This window comes from Gasterosteus aculeatus, chromosome X (genome assembly GCF_964276395.1).
Source record: "Gasterosteus aculeatus chromosome X, fGasAcu3.hap1.1, whole genome shotgun sequence".
NCBI classification, from domain to species: Eukaryota; Metazoa; Chordata; class Actinopteri; order Perciformes; family Gasterosteidae; genus Gasterosteus; species Gasterosteus aculeatus.
The window spans coordinates 7,793,233-7,816,024 of NC_135698.1; the positions used below are offsets into that span (position 1 = coordinate 7,793,233).

Consider the following 22,792-nt stretch of genomic DNA (forward strand, 5'->3'; position numbering starts at 1 on the left):
AACAAATACGAGTCATCTCCACAACCTTAAGGAATATAATCGATATTAGAACTTACTCGCTAATAACGATGAGATACACAGTGACTATAAAGTAGTTCCGCTGCTGGCGAAAACATAAAACGCACGACTTAAGAAATAGGCATAATACGACTCGCCCTTGTAGCTGTAAGCCCTACTCTTAAGGAAGTTGTCTTGCACACTCAAACTACTATAGCTCGTCGCGACAATGTGCTGTAGAAAGATCTGACAATTCCTCAATTAGCCTGAAATAAAGACATCACAAAGATGAACAGAAAATAGCACATGGCGAAAAAGTCAAAGAAAAGAAAAAAATGTAATCTGCAACCTGTGTGACTTGAATGGTTTCTGTCTTAGTTAGACGGAGCTTTGTATGTTCATTACGTATCAAAAGCATCAAAGGTTGAATACCGAAGCACAGACTGGACTTTAGCAGCAGTTGACCCCCCCCGACCCCTCACCTCATCCTCCTCGCAACACAACACAACAACTATGGAGACGCTCAAGTACAAAAGAGAGTCATGGGTGTGTATTGAAAATGAATACATAAGTACGTAAAAAAAAAAAAAAAAAAAAAAAATCATAGAAATAGCTGTCTTCAGCTCAAGTTATACCAGTGTACGCAGTATGGAGCAAATTAAGACTATAATGCACTACGTTTTTTTGTACTAGTTGAAAACAACACAGTTAAGGTATCACAATATTTTCTTACCTCTTAATGCAACAGGGATTTATCTTCTAAATTGTATGATGGTGCTAAGAATGGCAACGTGGCTTTTATATGCAAGTTCTTTGAACCATGAAATATTAAATTTAGCCTACAGCCAATTATATATGTTTAATCGTCTCTGATCTCAAGGGCTAACAATTATTTTTAATTCATTATTGAATTGCTTTATAATGGTCAGTGGCGTTGTTTATGGCCAATGGCCCTGTAAAGCACCTTAAAATACTTTGTAAGTAGATTTCAGTGGCATAAATGATGTGTCATCGTGTTACACGGGTCGGCTGGGCGTGTTTCTCTCAAAGGGTCTGAAAATCCGCTTCTCGGATACCCGCTTTTCCAAACTGTCCCTCAGGAATTCAGCCCGTCTGCAGTGTAATTTTAGAAAAGGTTCAGGTCAACAAAGAAGTGCAAAGAAGCAGCAAAAAGATCAGACTGACTTTCTGCCATTGTCTTTGACATGTTTCACCAAATATTACGCTGAGGATTCTGGGAAGTGGGGTCTTTGGATCAGTAGGTACCAGGCTGGGGGGGGGGGGGGGGGGGTCTAAGAATAAGGAGAGAGACTGTAAGATAACCAGTGATACTAGATGATAATTTAAATCACACACACACACACAATACAAGTAATCACATAACATCTCACACAGTCTTTGTTTTTCACATCCAAACAAGGAAGCAGTGAGGATCCTCTGCTGTCCTCAGAGTTCAGGACAATAGCACCAAACACTGCTGCAGGTCAGACCATAGTTCTCCTCTCTGACGCACTCGGGCAGCTCAAACTGAGCCAGCTGCCGCAGGAGTCTTCGAATGCGGTGTTCCTCGAACTGGGCTCTTCCAGGATCTCCGATCAGGACTTTGGTCCCGTGGCGGTTGATGCAGTTGTCCAGCCAGCCGTGAAGGCTGGTGGCGAGCACCTCGTCGTAAAACATGTCGCCTAGGAGGATCAGGTCGAAGCCTTTTGGTGGCGAGTCAATCATGTTGTTAGTTAGACAAACTGGCGGCTCCAGGAGGTTCAGCTCGCAGTTCATGTGGGTCGCAACGGCTGCAACTGCAACACAAGCACCGACTTACTAGACGGGCAACATTCCACCATATTTAACAACTGCCTTAACGTAAACTCTCTCTGTATTCAGTGAATGTCTGTATGCATTGTTGATGTAATATTAGATACCAAAATAAATATGGATGCATACCAAGATCAATGTCATTGGCAACTACATGAGCAGCACCACATAGTCTTGCCGCGATGGCTGCGGCTCCACAGCCGCTCCCCAGGTCCAGGACCGTCTTACCCCGACACACTGCGGGGTTATCCAGGAGGTACCTGCACACAGTGGCTCCCGGATGAGACTCAACAGTCACTCAGTCACACAAAACTACGGTTTATTGCTTTACCACCTCGAGAGCGCTTGTCCTCCTGGCCAGTATATGGCCCAGTACGGATCGTCAAAGGGCCACAGCTCGGGCTTTTCCGTCCAGAATCTGCAGTTCGGGGTGAACAGCCTAAGTTTGAACTCTGGGGTCAAAGTCCGCTGTCCGACTATCTCTGTGTTCTCCGAAATAAACCTTCGGATAGAATCGGGCCGATAGCTGTTTGAGGAGCATCTGGCTGCGCTCGTGTGGCCAAACGCTTTGACGAATGCTTTAATATAACGAGTTCCGGTCGTTAAAGGTGTCAACATGATCGCACGCGTGAAACAGCGGTTAGCTGCTGAGATAACGTGCGGTGATGCTAACGCCCGTTAAAGAGGCCGCATGGCTGCTGGTAACGTTAATAGTTCTCAGCCAACCATCACGTGCCAGTAAGGAGCGTTAACTCTATACATTACGACACTGACGGGATCACCCGAGGTTTGTTTTCCCCACGGATGACAAATAATGCCGGACAAACGTTCCATCACCCCCCTGAAAATGCGTAACAAAAATAAAGGTTCCGCATAAAGAACGGTTCCTACACAAAACGTTGCATTTTTGTGTTTATGAATGCATCGAACTGTAGCCTACACCGTTTTTTATAGCATAACAAAATTGAAAATAGTCAAATAAATTATAAAGAGTGCATGTATTGTCAATTAAACTTTGCATGGAACACATTTTTTTGATCATGGATTTAAGTGGCTGTATTAAAAGTAGGTTTTACAAGTTAAAGCACCTCTTATGTCCTCATCTTTTCTGCCAAAGGCATTGCTTTTTTGATGGAAGGGATGGAAGACACTTGATGGATAGTTTTCTCCTGACGTTGCAGTGACCCAGAGTTGACCCCTGTGGCTGGAACCAGCACACATTTGCTCAGGAAGTGTTTTTACAGATGGTGGCTGTCTTTGGGGGGCCGGTGGAGATAACAGCTTGATTTCTTTTGGGAATTGCCCATTTCAGTCTCCCATCTTTGCGACATTGTCTTCACAGTTTGCAGCTGAAGAAAATCAGATGTTCACTGATCTGTGTTTGTGTTGGAAAAATACTACTCTACACTGGTGTAAAATCATATTCAGTACATTTATTAATAATGCTTGAAACTAAGAGACAAAACACACAGGGTACGCATCAAGGATTCTCAAAGGTTTTTCTCCGCCTCCGAAACTGTAAATAACATATAATAAAACAGGGAGGGCTGTACAACATCTTGAGCTGATCTTCAAAACAAATAAGAGTGTTGTTAATCTTTCCGTGAGGTCACTTTGTCTTGCACTTTTGTACATAAATTTGACCCCATAAGTTCCCTGAGATTGTCTGACAATGACGCACAAAGTACCGTGACAATCAGTTGACCCGTCACACAATGTGTCTCTGTCCTGTGGTGGAAGACTTTGCACAGACAATCGTTAAGTAAAAAACAAAGGCTCTGAGTCAAGTATGTCTTTTCTCCGTTTATTTCCTTGCAAGGGAAAGAGGGTCACAACAGCTACCTGGTCAGTAGACTGTCAAGAACCTCCTTCTGCCCCCAACACATCGGGGCAGTTTTTATACCTAAGTTTAGATATCGGTGGTGTCAACAGAAACCTTTGACCATCTTGTTGAGTCTCTACAGCCAGGGTACTGGGAACATCTTATCCATGTGAGACACGTCAGTTCTTTGACCGTGTCCTTGCTCTCCCAACATGCTAAAACAAATGTGGTCATAGACACAACAAACACTTTGTTCAATCTCTACAGCTATGACCCTGGAAACATCTAATCCAAGTGGGAGACGTCAGTTCTTATGTCAGGACCTTTGTCATCGAAGCACTTGCAATTAAACAACTGGTTATACAAATGAAGCATTTAAAAGGGTTACATATCATTTCCCCATTACAGTTCAGAGAGCACCTGTATAGGTGTAGCTGTATTGACTGAGACACAACATTATTTAAAGTTATAGTTATTGTCAAGTTGCAATTCAGGGGTCTTTTTATATTGCCACTTATGATTCACTAGTTTCATAGGAAAGAAAGCACTATAACTTCAATTTACGGGCTGCTATGGAGGAGGATTTAGGCTACATGATTACAATACAACATATCAAATTAATTAGATACCATTTTCAGAAAAAAATTGTAGCGTGACATTGTTGTTTCAATGTTTCCTGGACCAAGTTTCTTGAAGATTCTCAGGCAGGTCATTGGTTCTTTGTAACTTTTCTATCCAGCCATTTATCCCACCAAGCTCTCCATAATTTGTTAAGATGTTTTTTATGTAATATGTTTATTTTAATAAAGTGTTTACATCTCTTATCATCTCTGATGTTCTATTCAAACAAGATAATTATGTGCTCCTGTATGACTGTGTGTGTGTGTGTCTCTGCCTAAGTGAGTGGGAGACAATTGGAACAAAGTCTTGATCTCAAAAAATTCTATAATCTAATTAAAATGCTTTATTATCTTCATCCCTTGGCACTTCTTACTTTCACAAAACTAAATTGTCAGCTTGTATTCCGCAGAGTTAAAAACATCAATGGTAAGCCTTGTCTCTCTGTTGTTGAGCTCTCTAACAGCTACAAATGTTTGCAGCATTTGGCAAGCAGACGTGTGATTCATTTATTACGGATGTGGTAGTCTAGAAGCAGATGGGACCCCGGTGACCCTTGACCTGTTAGGTTGCCCTGACCAGACAATAGCTGATTTGAAGACAACTCATTCTTTGTTTCTGGTTAGTGAGATCCAGTGGCGTGTCTCACTGGTAGCAGAATTTATTAACTTAACAGATATTCATCCCTGGGATGACTCCAGCCCAATTAAAGAGCCCACCATTAAAATCCCAGCCTCTACAGATGTCGAGCCGCGGTCAGGTTTATCAGATCCTCCGAGTCAGAGGGTAGGAAAGTAAAGTATTAGTTGTCCATGAAGACTATTTATCTGCTTCATTAAGACCACAGGAGTCTAATTGCATCCACACAGGGAGAAATATCAATTTCACAGATAACATGGACAAAGCTCTACGACACTGAATAATATATCACTCACGGTTCCCTTAACTGACGGCGCGCTATTGTTGTAAAAATCAGCACATATAAATGCTTACTGGTATTTAAACGTATTTATAGCTAAAGTGAAACAAAAGGTTCGGAATTGAGAATTTTAAAGAGAAGAACAGATAAGTTATACTGTATTTTAGTAGTTGGTTATCGTGACTGTTTTATATACTAGCGTCAGATCTTATCTTATCTTAAACATATTAGATAAACATCTCCAGAAGGCTTTTTTTTGGTGTATCCCAGTAGCAAAATGTTAAACAAGCATACATAATCCCAAATGATAAACAATGAACGACTGTTCATTACTTGATTAGTCCCGGGGCGCGGAAAAAGGATTATATTATATGTCATAACCAAAAACAGGAAACCCGTTTTATGCACGCTGAAACTAAAATGTTAGCAGAGAGGTCGAATAACTTATTGCACAGCAACCGGAGCCCTGTCTCTCTGTTTTTGAGCTCTCTAACAGCTACAAATGTTTGCAGCATTTGGAAAGCAGACGTGTAATTCATTTATAACAGATGTGGTAGTCTAGAAGCAAATGGGACCCCGGTCCGCCCACATCCTCTCTTCCAACAAGCAATATTCTGTGTCATGTCACCTAAAGAAGATACACGAGTCTGGGGTTGTTTTAACTTAAGTCATTTACACTTATAGAACGAATCAAGGTTGACATTTAAGAAACAACCCCCCCCTGCTGCCCTCCACCCAAATATCTAGACATCTTCATATATTATTCATTTAATTAGCTATTCAGTTCATTCACCATTATTTTCAGCATTTATGTTCAAACACGGAGCAGTTGCATATGCATTTATACACCAGTTTGTGTTTGTTTTAATATATATATTTCCAGTAAGCAGAATGTGACCCCACCGTGGTTATAAAAATCCCACAATATTGAGAAAAACAACCCATAACCTCGGTGTGTAGCTTCAGCTTCAGATCATGACATGATGTTGCAAAAAATGCAGAGTAGATTCAGTATGAGTTACTTTATGCAGCAGCTTTCACAAATCTATAGTGATGGCACCAAGAAATGCCGCATAAACACATACAGCACCCTGAAAGTCATCCTGTAGCCATTAACATGGTTTTCACACGTGGTTGGAGACGAGCGACTCTGTTTGGTCTCTGAAAGCGTTTGGCTCAGCTCACAAATATGCACAGCGGGGTGCCAGCAGGAAAAACATGGCAGAAAATTCAGAAATCATTTATTTAGAGACAGTAATGTTTGAGTGATACAGATCAAAACAATAAGCTGAACTGAATTGATTCCATCATTTAATTATGAATACATATGAAAGGCGGAACAGTTAAATAATCAAGCGAAATTGCTCGAGTCGGAACTTGCATTTAGATGCGTCGCCGCAGCACTGATTGTGTTACCAGCACGACATGCTTCACTGACAAAGGAAAACTGACAACAAAAAACGTGACACAATGCTATCTCTTAGCTCTTCCCGTATGACTAACAACTCCTTTCCCAAGTTATGCAAATACTCCAATTATTATGCTCCGAAAGAATAAAGTTTATGCAAGAGTGAGCTCAATAATATCCTCCGAAGAACACGCAGGAGTACTTGTGTTTTCATGTAAGAGAGAATGAGGGGGAGATTGAACTCCCAGTGCATAATGTTTTCTCTCCTCATAATTATGTTGACAAAGGTTCACAGTAAGAATTAAAAAAAAATACTTTGAATGTTTGATGACTTTCTCTACATCTGTTCCCTCTTTTTTTTAAATGACTTCTACCATTTGCTGCTTGAAACAAAATAATTCACTGAAATTGTGAAAATGTTATGCTTTGATGGTCTGAAATGTCAACGCGTGGGAACACAAACAAACACCTACTTCAAGCTTTAATATAGATGTAGATATTCAAAGCACTTCCACCCTTTTACAGTGTGTAAGCGGGTGAAATAAGCACCCAATCTGCACTAAATATCTCTATTTAAAATTTAATTAATCTGCTATTGTTTTAGCACGCACCCTAGTTTCGATTAAAACACCCACATCACAGAAGCCATGCAAAGAGGCAAATGATGCCCATGTTCTGTCAACAGCCCTCTGAAGCTGAATATTATCTTTTCAAGAAGGGGAACCATGGGAACAGCACAAGAGCATCGATATATTCACACACACACGTGTAGCTTCATGTGCAGAATGCGAAGGCCCATGTGCTTGTTTGAGTTTCGTCTCAGTGCAGCCGCATATGGACGTTCCGGACGAGCCACGCGGGAAAATCACAGCATCAGATATTATAATGCACAGGACGTACATCTCATTAAATCAGGTTATACAAGTGCTGATTGACAAATGAGCCGCTTCCAAACAGAAACAACAGTCTTCGGCATGCGGTGGTCTCTCTCGTCCACATCCCTGTCTATTCAATGGCCGAAAGGAAAAAGAAAGCACCACTGATGCGACACGTTATCTGTTTATTTAGGTTTCTTTTAACTGCCCAAAAAATAAATTGCTCTTCATACAGACGTTTTTTTTTTTTTAAATTATCATCCACAATAATTCAAAATAGTTTTTCACATGCTATGAACTTGTATGGGCTGACTGTTAAAGATGGTAATAGGATGGTGTCAGAAGATCCAAGTGTGTGTGTGTGTGTGTGTGTGTCTGCCGGGGCGACACACAGCTTGCAGGAAAATGGAGATAAACCGACGTGGTCAGAGTGGAGCGTGACAAGGTAAAGATATAGAGAGAGCTTTCAGAGAAAGAGAGTTTAGTTCCCACCTTTGATATGAAAACACACCTCTCTTTGAACGTTTTTGGCACACTGCGCCGAGCTGAAGCTGCTTCTCCCCCTGAGAGTTTCACACATAAAAACGTCACCACAAAGCCGAACAAAAAGACCTGTGTATCCGAGGCAGTTGCGAGATGTGATGTAGCAGGGGGGGGGGCGGCGTAGGGCTCCCTGGTGGATAACACTTACACCAGATAACGAGACAAGAAAGATGGGGAGGAGGGGGCCGCGCGGGCGGAGTGCAGCGGAGTCGTCTCTCTAAATACTCCCTGCGTCAACCGGTTTGAATCACCAGCAGGCGGCCGTGTTTAACGTCCCACGGGGGGGCATTCTGATAGCGGGCCGCTGCTCGGCGCGCTGCTTGATCTGATTGTGCCGAAAGAGAGAAAATAGACGCAAAGTGCGGCTGGGAGGGTTCCCAGGTAGTTCAAGGTCAAAGCAGAACTCTCAGCACGGCGGCGAGTGGAAGTACGGAAGAGTCGACAATGTAATCAGAAACTCAGGAGGGAAATTCTCCCGCATTCATTTGCGTACTAATTTAATGATGCATTTTTTTTTACTGTCGGGGAGACCGGGAGAGGACATATTACACATGGGCCTTTATATGGGATTCATAATAAGTTGTGAGCTCCTCTGAGATGATGAGGGGTCGGTCGCACCATCGTGTTTATTATAAGGGCTCTGACCTTTGACTCTTCACCCATGCATTAGAAACAAAGGGATTTACATCACAATGCTTTGCACGGAATACAGCCGTTATATCTACAAGAACCCTTCGTGTTTTTTCTCATAGAACTGTGTGGCTGGAAAAAATCCTTTGTCATTTTGATGAGAATCCTCCTCAAAATAATGACTTAGTATGTCATAATTATGACTAATGAACTTATAATTGTGACCTGTATAGTAGAAGTCTATTTTGCCATAATTATGAGAAGGTTTCTCAGTTTAACGACCTACAGGAGCTTTGTTTTTTCATTATAGTGGTGGAATAAGGCTTACCTAATATCTAATATGGTATTTGTTGCTAAGTCATAGTATCTTGGTTTTTAATCTTTTTATTTGCACAATTCAAACAATACAAAAATAAGCAATAAACAAACAATATAGAAATAATGAAGATCACTTTGCAGGAAGAAGCAAAAAGCCAACTGGGCCTATTTGAAGCTTCCACCTCTTTGCTAAGAAAATATTTTACAAACTTACAAACATAAAACGAAAGATAAAACAACAACAAAATATCAATAAAAAACAATCTAAATCATTTCATTACATTACATTACATGTCATTTAGCTGACGCTTTTGTCCAAAGCGACTTACGATAAGTGCATTTCAACCATGAGGATACAAACCCAGAAGAACAAGAAACAAGAAAGTGCAATTTCATCAAATCATTCATTAGTCAATCATTGACTGACTTGTGAAGTCTTCTCTTTGTGGGCATAACCTGAGATATGAATGCTCGTCCTTGTTTTTGGTTACAGCACCAGGAAAAAGTGACACATCTTTTCTTAGTCAGTTAAATAAGAAAGTGTGTCCAAACTTTTGACTTGTACTCCACAACAGTCTTTGCAACGTCGTCCTCCCCGTCTCGTCCTGCCTGATGGGACCTCAGCTCAGGTTAAAGTTGGGTGCAGTAGCTTTGCAGAGAGTTATGTTAAACTTTATGCACCAAAAAGAACTGTACGGCCAAAGTTGTACTTTCGTGATCAACGTTCAATTCAATTCAATTCATTTTATTGTGTATAGCCCAAAATCGCAAATTACAAATTTGCCTCAGAGGGCTTTACAGTCCGTACACATAAGACATCCTCTGTCCCGAAACCCACCATCGGGACAGGAAAAAAAAAAAAAAAATTAAAAAACCCTTCCAAGAGGGAAAAAAAGGGAAGAAACGTTGGGGGGGGGGGGGGGGGGGGGATTGTTGCTCCCTGTCAGTTATCTTGGGCACTCTGCGACCTAAAACTGATTCACGGTGACACAGCGTTTTTACAGCTGGAACTCACGGATCCTCGATCAATCTATTGACTTCTCTTTATCTGTCAAAACATGAAGGTCAACAATCACACTGGGGTCGAAGCGTGAAATCCTTCAAATCCCCCTTTCCCAGTGCTTCTGATTGCACAACGTGGGACTCCCTGATGGGCACCAAAGCTTCTCCTTACAACAAGATGCTTTGTCGGACCTTCTTTCTCCGCTCAAGTAGAAGAAACACACACTTGTGTCATGAACTGCTGGCTGCACTTGCAGCTTACTGTTTGATGACCCGTGTATTCTTTATGAATTGTTTGTCTGTGAAAAATACTTAAACACAAATTAAGCTTAAGATACTTTTGATTTCTCACAAGGACATCGTCCACTTATTTCCCCCGCAACCTGTTAATGGTCAAAGAAAGTGTTGCATAGCTAACAGAGAGCGAGGGAGATGCCAATCAAGCAGTTTATTTGGGCCCAAACAGTTATGTTAAGATTTCTATGTTAATCGGGGTCAATAATGAAGTCTTCAAAGTTGTCTTTTGCCTAGTTTATTTTATTTGCAAGGGAAGAGTTTGCACCACAGTCACACAGTCAGTGTGTGTGTGTGTGTGTGTGTGTGTGCGTGTGTGCTGAAAGCTTCTTCACCGACGTACGTAAGATACCAAAACATTTTAAAAAGAGGAGCTCAACACACAGGCTGTCTGATGCGGGTTCATCTGGTACCTGGAACTGTCTCGCCCCAGTTTTTGGCTCACTCATCATATGGATGTTTCAAATACGAGGTCCTCATTACTGCATAGTTTCATAGTTTTACTTCATACACGTTAAAAGTAATGATCTTAGGCCGTAATTCACAGTCAGTTGTTGTATTACTCCTCCATTAGCTGTCTGCTCAATAGACGATAGGGTTCGGGTTCATGGCAAGGACACATACTTGTAAAACTGATTTTTACACAGTTAAAAGGAGAAACTAAAACTCCTTTAAAAGATTAAACTATACAATATAGATACATATACTGTATGACTGACGTATGTGGCCTTTGTCACCTGTAATTAGGTACATTAAGTGGAAACACAATAGTATTTCTTTTGTTCCACCTCGTGACAGCAGGAAAAGGCAATACAAACAACATCCACATTTAAGAAGTTGATGTGAGAAAACCGCAGCAACAGCTTATTTGCACATTTAGCAGGTAGGAGCCACATTTTCAGTCCTCACCAATTACCGTGTGAAAAATCGGGTTACTTAGCCGCTAAATGCCGAGTTACTTTCAACAGCTCGTGTTTACCGCTGTCGGACCACCGTTTAAATGCTTGGCAGTTTGTGATGTTGGTGCTTTGCTTTTAGAAAACCTCTGCTGCAGACTGTGTAAACAGCGCTGATGAGAGCGGGGGAAAGTGAGTCCGAAGAAGCCCAAACAATCAGCTGTAACACTTAAAATAGCATGAGCCCGCATGCACATATCCGTGCATACATCTATGTTTTTCTAGGTCTAGGTAATAAGTGCAGTACACGTCATATATTTATCATATAAATATAGGATGGAGTCTTACACTTGCTCTTACTTAATATTTACTTTTATTACAAAAGAAACACTTGACAGGGACTGGAATGTTTAAATTTCTATGGAATGTTTATTTTTGCCTTTCAAATGAATAAATGTAATACTATGAATTGGACGGCTGCATTAGTAATTACATACATTCCAGAGGTAAATGTTCTATTTGATACTTTTTGTGTACAAATCGACTTCTCTCCAATTGCTCGCAATAATCCACGCCCGTGCCGTCAACAGGTTCAACCTGAGCTCCTTTCTCCTGTGAGACGTACTATGTATTTACTTTAGCTTTAGCTTATATATGCTTAGTTCAGATGGCAAGTACAAGCGCTCAATAACAGGAGACAGAAGCAAAGTGTCAAACAGGATGTGTTGACCTCTCTGATGTAAACATTAGTAATGTAGTAATGCAGAATGGTATTCTGCCCTTGAATAATCAGTTCGCAGTGAACATATTAACCACGTCAATAGAGCAAACCAACTGTTAAGACTTCTCATCTCAGACAAGAGGGGCAGCACAACATGGTATCATAGCAACCGAATGACAAAGAGTTGGAGAATTGGTTACAGAGTAATTTATTCCATGATTGCGGGAAGAAAATCTGTTGAGAAAGAGTGCCTGGACATGCCGTGTGTGTCGAGTGTGTCTTAATGCTTCCTATTTGACCTCATAGTCAGAAAAGTAATATATACTCTGTAAAAAAACATTACAGTTCTAATCTGCTACATCAAGCTCTGTAGATCTAGCAAGCTTCTGCAATCATGAGGTTTCTCTCCAGACTAGCAGGAGGTGCTCCTCGTCCCCCAGTGGTCGCTGGCTCATTGTTCATCATGCCGGACAAAGCATGAGCGGACTGCATGATGCTGCGGGAGGACAGAGAAACAGTAAGAGAATCACCAACCAAATCACACTTACGGTTCATCATATTTCAATTGGCTGACGCTCTTTATCCAAAGCGACTTACAATCAGTGCATTCAACTATGGAGGCACAGAGCCAGAACAAGAAGAATGAAAGTATAATTCCTCAAGAAAGCTGAGCTATGAAGTGCTGCTTGTCGGGGGAGAATTTGTTGAGCTGCATATTGTGAGTGTCTCAAGAACTCGTATGTTACCTTTCTTGGGAAACTCGTGTGACCTGACCAAGTCCACGATGGCATCCTGGTTTCCAGATGGGGCCTGGACAGACCGTATCCTGTTCTTCTCTCCTTCCATCCATTTCTATCTGTCAAATATGATTGACTAGGTCTTAACGATTGATTAAGAGAGGGTCACAGATGTTCCAAAACAACATCTGTTTACCACTAATCTCCCTTTGTGGGCGGGGGGGGATCTTCCTTTTCCCTCTTCCTCAAACCTTCGGAGATGTATAAAAGCTCCGGTTCTCCCCGAGAAACTTGATCAGATCTTCTTGCTCCTTTTGTCGGAAGGAACAATCCTGCCCCTTTTCAGGTGAATTGTAGTTATTTGACTTCTGTCTGTACTTACGACTTGTGTTGATGATTTCTGTATTCTTTAGTAATAAATGCTTAATCTCAAAGCAGGTTCAAGATACCTTTTCTCACAAGGGCTACCTGCTCACGGTAAAGTCGGTAGAGGTGTGTTTTTAGTTTCGCAGCGCAGGATGTGTAGATGTTCTTTTGATTGAGCGGGCTGGCATATCTATACAATAATATAAGATTTCCATCACCGTTAAAGCAGCTGCACGCTATATATTTGTTTTGTTTTTGAAATGAATGCATATGTGAACAAGCCGACACTGAAGTATTGATCGACTCTACCTCCTCTCAGGTCTACAGAGCCTCTCAGCGCCAGATATTGTTTTGGTTTTAAGTCAACGTTGCTGCTTTTTGTCCTTTCTTGCCACAGCAGGCGGCTGTTTTTGACGCAATAAATAGGCGTGTAAGCTTGTTGGGTGAAACGTTTAAAGAAATCACCAATAACCTCTGAACCGATCGATACTACAACCTTTAACACGGGGGGGACTGAGTTCAGGCACACATCACTAGCTCGTGGCTGATGGGAGATGGGGGAGTCTCTCTCTGGAGCGAGTGCTTGGTGTCCTGGCAACTGCAGAAACGTGGAGGTGAAAGATAGCAGACTCTGCATTTGGTCCCGTTCAAATATAAGGAACCATTTCAACCAATGAAAATACAATGATTCTCAGTTTCAGGATTTGATTTCTAGCGAAACTCTCTAAATGCTACTGGGTGTTACACGCACGCACACTAATGCCACACTCATCAGAATCACATTGTTTCTGCACCGTGACAATTTCTGCCTTCTTTAGGACGCGGCTACATTTACTCATATAATATAAATATATAATATTTTACTTGAGATTTCACAGCCGGGCTGTGTAACTCAGAGGCTCAGCAGTCAGCACCAGCCTCCCATTCAGTCCCTTTCTGCTGGCTTTTTGGTGTTTATCAAAATAATGGAAAGTCTTTCATGTGTCGCGTGGCTGACACGGTTGGTATTCATTTTTCAGGCGGAATGAACTAGTGATTTTTTATATGACCCTATCCCTCTTTTCTAAAAGCCCTTCTATTATTGTATTGCTATGGAAATGTGCAAAGGCCGCCAGACCATCCTTGAACCCTTTTTTCTGATCAGTGAATTTATTATTTCCCTTTTGAAAAAGCAGAGAATGGACTTCATTCTAAAAAATAAAAAATAAATCAATTAGGCTTTGTTCTTGTTCATTTTCCTCTTTTGCTCCACTGAGTTACACATGATTATGGCTCTGAATATGAGTTTGATGAATTTAATCTGTGCGAGCTTTTTTAATACCATCAGTTTGAAATTCACCCACGAACGGTGCCTAGCTGACACCCTTTTGATGGCTGCATTATCCAGTTTTGTATTTTGTGTTTCCTGGCTGAATAGTATGTCACGTTGTTTCCCTTCCACCGAGGTGAAGTCGATAATGACGGAGCACCGCGTTGCCCGCCCCAATCAATGCTGCTTTTCTTACATTTCCTCGGGGGTGAGCTGCTTTGATTACTCAAAGATGTTGCATAAATGATGGCGCAGTTAAATATAGCCGTCATCCTGTCCGACTGTGAGTGATGATGTTGTTTCTTTTGTACTCGTCGACTCTCCTCCTGAATTTGTGGGTTGATTTGGTGCACATTCGACCACCGTGGGGAAAAACAAAATGTTATTTCTTTCGCCCCCATAAAATCTCAATATTTCATTACTTTTCTATTTTTGGTTACGTTGTATATTCAGACAGTTCAGTTCACACCAAAGGCAGAGTCGTGTTTGAGCTTAATGCTTTGGACGTGCTGGTTTAGAAGATGAGCCTAGACATGCATTATTTGATTATTTTAATTGCATTCACCCAAACAAGACAACAGGATCTTTTGTTGCACTTTGCAAAGGGAACAGTTAAGCTTTTGATTTATGTAAGCGAAGGGTTAACAGCCACCGAGGGATTTAACTCGCCAGCAGGAATAGATCTCAATCATTTTAATGACATTTTAACAAAACCATGTGCAGGAGCCAGCGTTTTTTTTTCTGGTATATCTTTTGGAATATATATTTTCTATTAGCAACGGGGGGGACTCACACACTCCCATTTCAGACAAAGCCATTTTCATCCCATTACAGACGGAGGCTCTGATTCTAAGAGCCTGCTCAAAAATGTGATTTGTCCTGATAAGCCAATAAATGCTCCTTTATCGGTTTAGTGTTCAAATCCATTAAAGGAGCACTCTCCTTAGCAGAACAGAGGGGTAAAAAAAGACAAACAGCATCTCAAATGACACTCATTGATCTGGGAGATCAGAGAAATAAGCTCCTCCATCTCGTCTGAAAAACGCAATGACTGCGTCTAAAAAAATAAGTGTTTTCTTTCCTGAAAGTTAAGCCATAGGTAGAAACTTTGTTGTTTTGCAACCTCAACCAGAGCCGATGGTTGTGAGAGCGAGCAGGTGGAGCCCAGTGGGAAAAGAGCCCACTAATTAATTTAGATTTTGTACCCAAAGGAGCTGATTGGCTGGGAAACCCCTGTGAATCCTTCAAACGCAGGAGGTCTGCAAGGTCCACCGAGACTGAACTGTCACCGTAGAGGCAGAGAATTTGATGGTTCACATTAATTAAATCGGCCATATGTTGGCACTTTTCATATCCAAGGCGTTGCGTCCCACGGCACAGCAGATGTGCCAAACTATCAATTGTTTTGGAAATTAAATCTAAGAGGATTTGAACGCGAGAGAATCATAATTGTCCGCCTGACTGCTTTCCAAGGGGGGGCAAAAAATTGTGCCGCACAAAATGTACTTTCAGTGGCCGTCGGAAGAGTCGGCATCTCAGCCATTTTCTCCCTGCAGCTTCGGGATTGAGCTTATCTCCATCGAGAGCACGATTGTCAAAGGAGTTTCCAAGGTCTTCATAGCAACTAATTAGATCGCCGTCTTCCAGAATCCCCGACAGCCCTGTCAGTTCCCCCTCTGTTGTGATCCGTTGTGATACACGTGGAGTTTTTGCTTCTTTATTCTTCGTAGAGAGTTTCAAGTTGTGAGTAGAAGGACTTTTTTTTGTCAATAGCATCCTCATGGAACAAAGCTTGATGGACCTCGGGATCAATAATTCCTCAAACTGCGTCAACTGGGATTAACTACTCCTCCGTGGGAGCTTCATAGGTCAAGGCTCGGCTCATTTAACAGCTAATTAGACGCTTTCTATTGAGCATGTGGTTTCTTGTGAAGCATCTGTTTGAGCAGAACACACAGTTAATGCTGAATTCGCACATGCTGCTCAGTGGGAATTCTGTGGCCCTGCTTTGGCAAATAATGAATGGAGAAATCCGACTCACCTCCAGTGGCTTTAGTATTGTTGTTGTTTTATTTTTACTTCTGTTTTGATTAAAAATAGCAGATTGCCTTCAGCGTATTCGTTTCCTTGAGTAACATCACATTTTCTGGTCTACCTTTTGAGCACAATTCCTCTCCGAACCAGAGGATACCATCATGACGCTGGAGCGTGTAGCCTCAATCGCCCTTCAAGCACCAGATCAATCAAGCCTGCACGCCACTGGCAACTTCCTCTTCCGGCTAGATTTCAAGACAAATGGCGCTCTGTTCATTACTCGCTCAGATACCAAACTAATGTCTATCTGTGTTTTGCGATAATTGCCCTCGCTCTCGTTAATGTGGCTGCAGACATCGTGCGCCGTGCGGGGAACAACACACATCCGTGACGCAGAGGAGAGTCCACAAACAGGTCCCTTCATAACAGACCTCTCTGATTACATTTATGAAATTCAATTACTCTGACACAGACAGATGGACCCGTTGTCAGTGGGGACGCTCGTCATTTGTTAGCATCAGCGGACATGTCAGCCCCGAGGAACGGACGGGACCGGGCCTGTGTAATGATCAACAAGAGAAGAAGGAAGAGAGAGCAGAGCCAGTGGCCGAGGTTTACAAGCAGGCCGGCATGCCGAGTTCCCCAAAAAGCATCGCTGGAATATTAAAGAATAGTGCTTTCTTTTCTGAGGGCGAAAAATGTGTGTGAGTGTTTGGCACGAGGCTGGAATTAGAAGTGGGTTGGCTTGGCTCAGACATGGAAACAGCTCGCAATTCATCTTAAACGTGTTTAATTTATACGGTTTACGCACTGTGCTGAACTAAGTTAGCATTGACAAAAAAAAAAGTAAAAGTCCTCGAAGCCGCAAATCACCACTTCAGACGTCCGCTGCATAGTAGAATTATAAAATGTGGAATTTAACTTCAGCGACAACAAGGTAATCAGTGGTCGATCGATAATCAAGGCTGGCATGCTGTGACTGCTTGGACCCAGTCAACTATTAAACGAGGGGATCCACTTCATCCTTTTCAATGGTTTTCAAACTCTCCATTTCTGTGGTTTCTAAAACGATTGATCGGCAACAAACGCTGCGAAACTTCTGCGTTTCAAAATGGAACCATTGTGGCGTTGACGGTGGCTGCAGTTGCACGACTGTACAAAGCAGTCTTGAAGTCGTTACATCTGTACTAAAGACACAATCAATATTCGAGAAAGACAACGTCGTCTTGGATCAGCGGCCGCCTCGGGACGCCCGAGCGGCTCAAAGCCCAGTGATGTGTTTGTAGTCGGGGTCCGTCTCCCCGCCGCCTCTTCTGCTTCCAGTCCGCTCCTTTTCAACATATTGAAATTGGATGTCTCATATGCAGTTTCAATGAATATGAAATCTATTCAAATGAAACTGAAAGGAGGGGATACAGTACTTTGTCCTTTAATCCGGCTGGATGCCGCTCTGTTCGCTGCCCTCTGTTGGTGTGAATTATGGATGAGTGTGCAAATTAAAGCAAGTTGGGAATCCATTGAGTAAGCGCTGACAGCGTAGGTATTCCGTGGGAGCAGTCGGAGGAAGGGAAATGAAAACAGAGGAGGATGATAGTTCAATGAAATTATGTCAGGTAAAAATAAAAAAAGGGAGAGTCTTTGTCCGGATGCTGCGAGCTGTGGTGAGTGGGCCGGCGAAAACTGAGGCCAAATGCAAACTCACAGACCGAGGCTGCAGAAGCATGACACGCGATTCCATTCTGAGCCTGCAGGGTGGTTATCACACCTTCCTCCTCGCGTCCCTCGCGACACCGCGGCCCACGCCTCAGGCTGCGCCTCCGTCCTCCCTTTGTTAAAGAATTCCATGAAAGAAAATGAAAATATGAGAATCCAACAGACATTTTCACACCTACTGTTTTCTGAAAGCGGAGCCGGGAGAATGAAAAGAAGGGAAGATGTGGGGGAGGGAGAGAGAGAGAGGAGGGGGGGGCAGCAGACCAGTACTGGCTACTAAAACATCTGAGTGTTTTCCAAAACCTTTCGGAAGGAAGAGCCTCCTCCAGGGTGAGATCCTTTTGGAGCAGCGTGGCTCCGGCTGGTAAGATGCGTGTGGTTGAGCGGCGGCAGACGGACCGATCTACTGCATGAGATCACACCGAGGACGCCGAGGGGGCCCGAACCGGCGCTGCGCACCCAACCAAAGCACGCGCCATCGTTTCACTCAGCGGCGTTCTTCAAAATGTCAACAAATCATCCATTTATTGGACGAGAGTGGGGGGGGGGGTTCTTAGAGCATCTTCATCTATGGATATTTAGGTCCTTAGGCTTCAGACTTTAGTCTTGGTCATTGAAACCACTTGTTTTAGCTTGTTTCCTCCTCTGCTAACATCATCCTCAGGCGGTTAGCGGTCAGGGAAAAATTAACCTCATGAACTTTGTGACCTTTCTACTTGCTTGAAGCTAATTAACTGTGGCAGCAGTGTTTCCATCACTGGAACTAATGTGTTCTCGATGTATTGATCTGTTTATCTTCGAACTGTCCGTCAAACATGACGTTCCGTGGTGGCGGAGTGGAGGATGGGGGGGTGAAGTATGCATTCCTGCAGCATCCGCTTCCAGCCCCAGCTCTTCTGTACACAGTTGTCCTTCTGATTGGACAACATGGACACTCAGATGTGAATTGGTGCTTCTCTTTACACCAGGAAGGGTGTCAGACCGCCTCGCTCCTCTCGAAGAGAAGGAACACTCAATTGTACCATCACTCCTGTTGCACTTAATGCTCACGGTTTGGTGGCTTGTATACTCTTCATGTTTAGCATATCTTATCTCGTGATGAATACTTAATCAAACCTTAAGATACTTTTGATTTCTCACAAGGATATTGAGCAATAATCTCTACCACATTAGCAATCTAGTTGTTAGATTATATTGGGCTTTGAGATTTGATTTTCTGTGCCTTCATTTAAAATAAGAGTGAGTGCATTTTCCTGGACCGCTGAAGCTGCGCAGGTTTGGATGAGAGCTGTCTGTCAACCTTTGAAAAACCTCAATTGTGTATCAGTCACAGATATGGGCCCGAACCCGCACCGCGCTCCGCCTGTTAAATGCTAAATGGTCGGACTCTACGGGGCTTTTTCTCAATTTCCAACCACTCAAAACGCTTCAAGACTACACTCACTCATTCGCACACTGATGGCAGGAGCTAACGTGCGACCTGCCCCTCAGTAACCAACATTCATACACCGTAGTCACAGCTACGAGGACAATTTGTGTGTTAAGTGTCTCCTCGCCCAAGGCCACGTCCACAATCGGAAACAAGCGGAGCCGGAGATTGAACCACCGGTTATCTCATTAAAGGATGACCGTGACCTCCCCCCGAGTCACACTCGCCCCCTCGGTCACTCATTTAAAGGAGACATATCGTACTTATTTTAAGACTCATACTTGTATTTGGGGTTTCCGCCTTACTTCAGCCACATTAACCTGTAGAGGAAGTAGAATTTTCATAATATCTCCCTTTAAATACTAAGAGACAGCAGTGGAAAATGCCATTTGGTATGGGGCTGTGGTCAAGTGATTACCCGCTCTTCCTGTTGACCTTTTTGCACTCCTGTTGTCTTCTGTTCGTCCGCAGGAAGAGGCGGTTTTCAGCTTCATATTCTTTGGTTTCAAGGCGCCTGCCCCCGAGGGGAGTTTTGTGGCATATGACGGGAGTTTCCACTCTGTTTGTCAGTGTGCTCGCTCCACACACTGTGTGTGCCTCTTCTCGCCCGACTAACCATTTGGGTTTCTACGACCTTTATTTCCACCAAGTCCCCGGGACTCAAAGAAAAGCGTAGACAGTAATGGAACATTTTCACCACACCAGTTATAAGTTTCTCACAGTAACTAAGTAAAGGATCTGAGGATTGTTTACATCACAAAGACTGTGTTAATATTACTTAATTAGTTGAGGAGCCTCAGAAGGAATGTTGTTACACGCATGCTGCTTGATGCCGTTGCTAATTCTCTTTCTCTTGCCAGACCGCCAATGACTGCTTCATTGAGCATTATGGGAAAAACAACGTCAAAATAGCCCATACATTTTATAAGCTAAAAACGCTTTTTCAATTTTGAAATATCTATGGATATCTTGGATTGTAAAATGCAACCAATAGGGCGATGAAGCACAGATCGTTTGAATATTTCACTTTTGTATCTCACTGACAGTTACGAGGGTCTCCGACCTCCATCAGACATGCATATGGGACTTGAATGTATTGCTGCTGAGGCTTATTCACTCATTCAATACTTGTTGAGGTTTACTAGTGTCTTCTAAACCTGCAGTGTGTGATAATGCTGACAGTGCTTGTTTGACGCAGGGGGGGGCTGTTTGCTTTTACCTTGAGTTAAGGAGTTAAGGAGCCAACATGCAGCTCCGCCTGCTGGCCTTTTGATGCTCACTGTGAAAGTTCCTTACCAGTGGGAAACAAATAAGCCGGGGTTGGACTTGTGCTAGAAAGAAATACTGTGCACGGATGTCCTAAAAATCCAACTTTAATGATTAAAGATGTGAAGAAAGACGTAAAGACGGCCTCTGGAGAGCAAGTGCGCACACGCACAGCAGCGGCTTGAGTGCATTTGTGTGTATCTGTACTGTGTAACAGCATTCCAATGATGGCTGTGACACAGGCTGATGTCTGCTCAGGGCTCCAGTAATAGAGATATTGTGTCTTCAATGCATTCCCTTATCTCTCCATAAACGGCATGCTGAGTTTAAATTTTCAGGGATGGACTTTTACATTCAGCATTTTTATAGAAGACATTCAGACAGACAAACGATACAACGTATGCACTTAGCTCGTGGGGAATTATAGCCAGCCTACAGTAGCTTATAGCACTTTATTATAGTATAAATATAATAACAGCTGACGTACGTCTGATACAAAATAGGAATAGGGGTTGTTTCTCTGGTCATCAACAGGATTTTTCCAATATCCTGAAGCCCTTTTTAACAGGATCGTCAATATGCTGCATGTTCTTCTCACCGGGCGTTGGCGTTTTTTTTAAATCAATGCTTTTTCATAAGGCGAGCACAGAGCATCAGAAGTGTTCCTCTGCGTCTCTGCTGCGGGGTGACCTTTCTCATGTAGCCACATCTCCATTACACTGCACGAACATGCAGGCACACGCGTGTTTACGCGTGCTCCAGTGCACCGTGTACATCGATTGTGTTCTAAACGCGCGGTTATGTGTCAGCGTTGACGGCGAGGGGGCTCATAGTTTGACTACTTTCTGGCTGCTTGCCCAAGATAAGGACTATAAAGAATCGACTGTGGGATAATGAACCTGCATGACACACCTGCAGCTGGGGGAGCAACTCCAAGGACGTTTCACAACCTGCTTCACTCCCACATCTCATCACCGGCAGCGGATGGCGGAGGCTGGTGATTACAGACAGGTGTCGGGGGGCAGAGCGGAGGGGCCATTTACGTGATGGAGCTTATTTGACTGACACAACAGTGCTGCTCGAAGGTCAAGAAGGTGCTTATCGAAACATCTTTGGAAGCTGGTTCATGCTGGGTCTGAGTGCGGTGGTTGCAGGGATCTGAAGCCTGAACTTTACACTGTATGAGTACATACAGCAGGGGAGATTATTTTTGTTTCCCAAAGATGCAAATACATAAACTCTGTGTGTAACATGTCAGCGTGCCGGCTGACCTCATGCACACAAACCATTTACAGGATCTTATAAAGGATACGTCTAAATAGGTTAGCTTAAAGTAGCTAAAGGAAATGGACAGTTAAAATAACTTGGTTTGGGTTTAAATATTTCAATAAAGAAATAATTGTAAGGCTCTGAAGGACAGAATAGTGGAGTATATGTTTAAGCCACAAGGCTTCCACCCTTCAGGGAGAAGTGAGGACAGGAGACACACCTGGACCTCATCTCGTCAACGAGTGGGTACAAAAGGACGAACAGGAAGGTGGTGGTGCTCCGTTACATCTCCAAGGTGGAGAAGTAGGTCCCGGCGAGTCAGATAGGGGCCCGGTCCGATTTAGTTTGGTGAACTGGGTTCTGGAAATGAGCTTTTTTTTATGTGATTTTTGGTTCTACATTGTTTTATTGTTTTATTTCTTACACGTAGTCTTCCTCTGACTGCTGCGCCGCCATTTATGTCGCAGTCCTCCCTCTGTGTTTGAGTTTATCAGAAGGGCTTTGGGCGTGTCAAAGAAAACAGTCTAGGGACCGCTAGTGGAGATTAGCAGTGTGCTATTTAAATTTTTCCTAATAGTAGCGTGCATCTCATATTTGTTACACACGTAAGACTTAAACTAGTCAGCACAATGAAGGAGAAGGAAAGAGGCTGCCTGTATTGACTATAACCGACGGCTGACTCAGGTCACTTTGTGCGTCAGGGTGGTTGTGGAAAAAACGATAAAGCACATCTCCCCGGGTGTCATAAAGCTTTGCTTTATGGCCAGTTTGTGTAGCCTTGCAGATTAAGTTCAAAGAGAGACGGACTATCTCC

General features: G+C 42.9%; 1 protein-coding gene across 1 annotated transcript; it reads right to left on the reverse strand.

Moving 5' to 3' along the window:
- Positions 1–532: 532 nt before the first annotated feature.
- LOC120809644 (electron transfer flavoprotein beta subunit lysine methyltransferase) lies at positions 533–2,626 on the reverse strand. Its single transcript, XM_040163608.2, has 3 exons — positions 2,144–2,626; positions 1,939–2,069; positions 533–1,793 (listed from the first exon to the last, which is right to left on the reverse strand). Exons 1-3 carry the CDS (start codon positions 2,425–2,427, stop codon positions 1,444–1,446), a joined length of 765 nt encoding a protein of 254 aa, XP_040019542.1. The 5' UTR covers positions 2,428–2,626; the 3' UTR covers positions 533–1,443.
- Between the last annotated feature and the right edge of the window lie 20,166 nt (positions 2,627–22,792).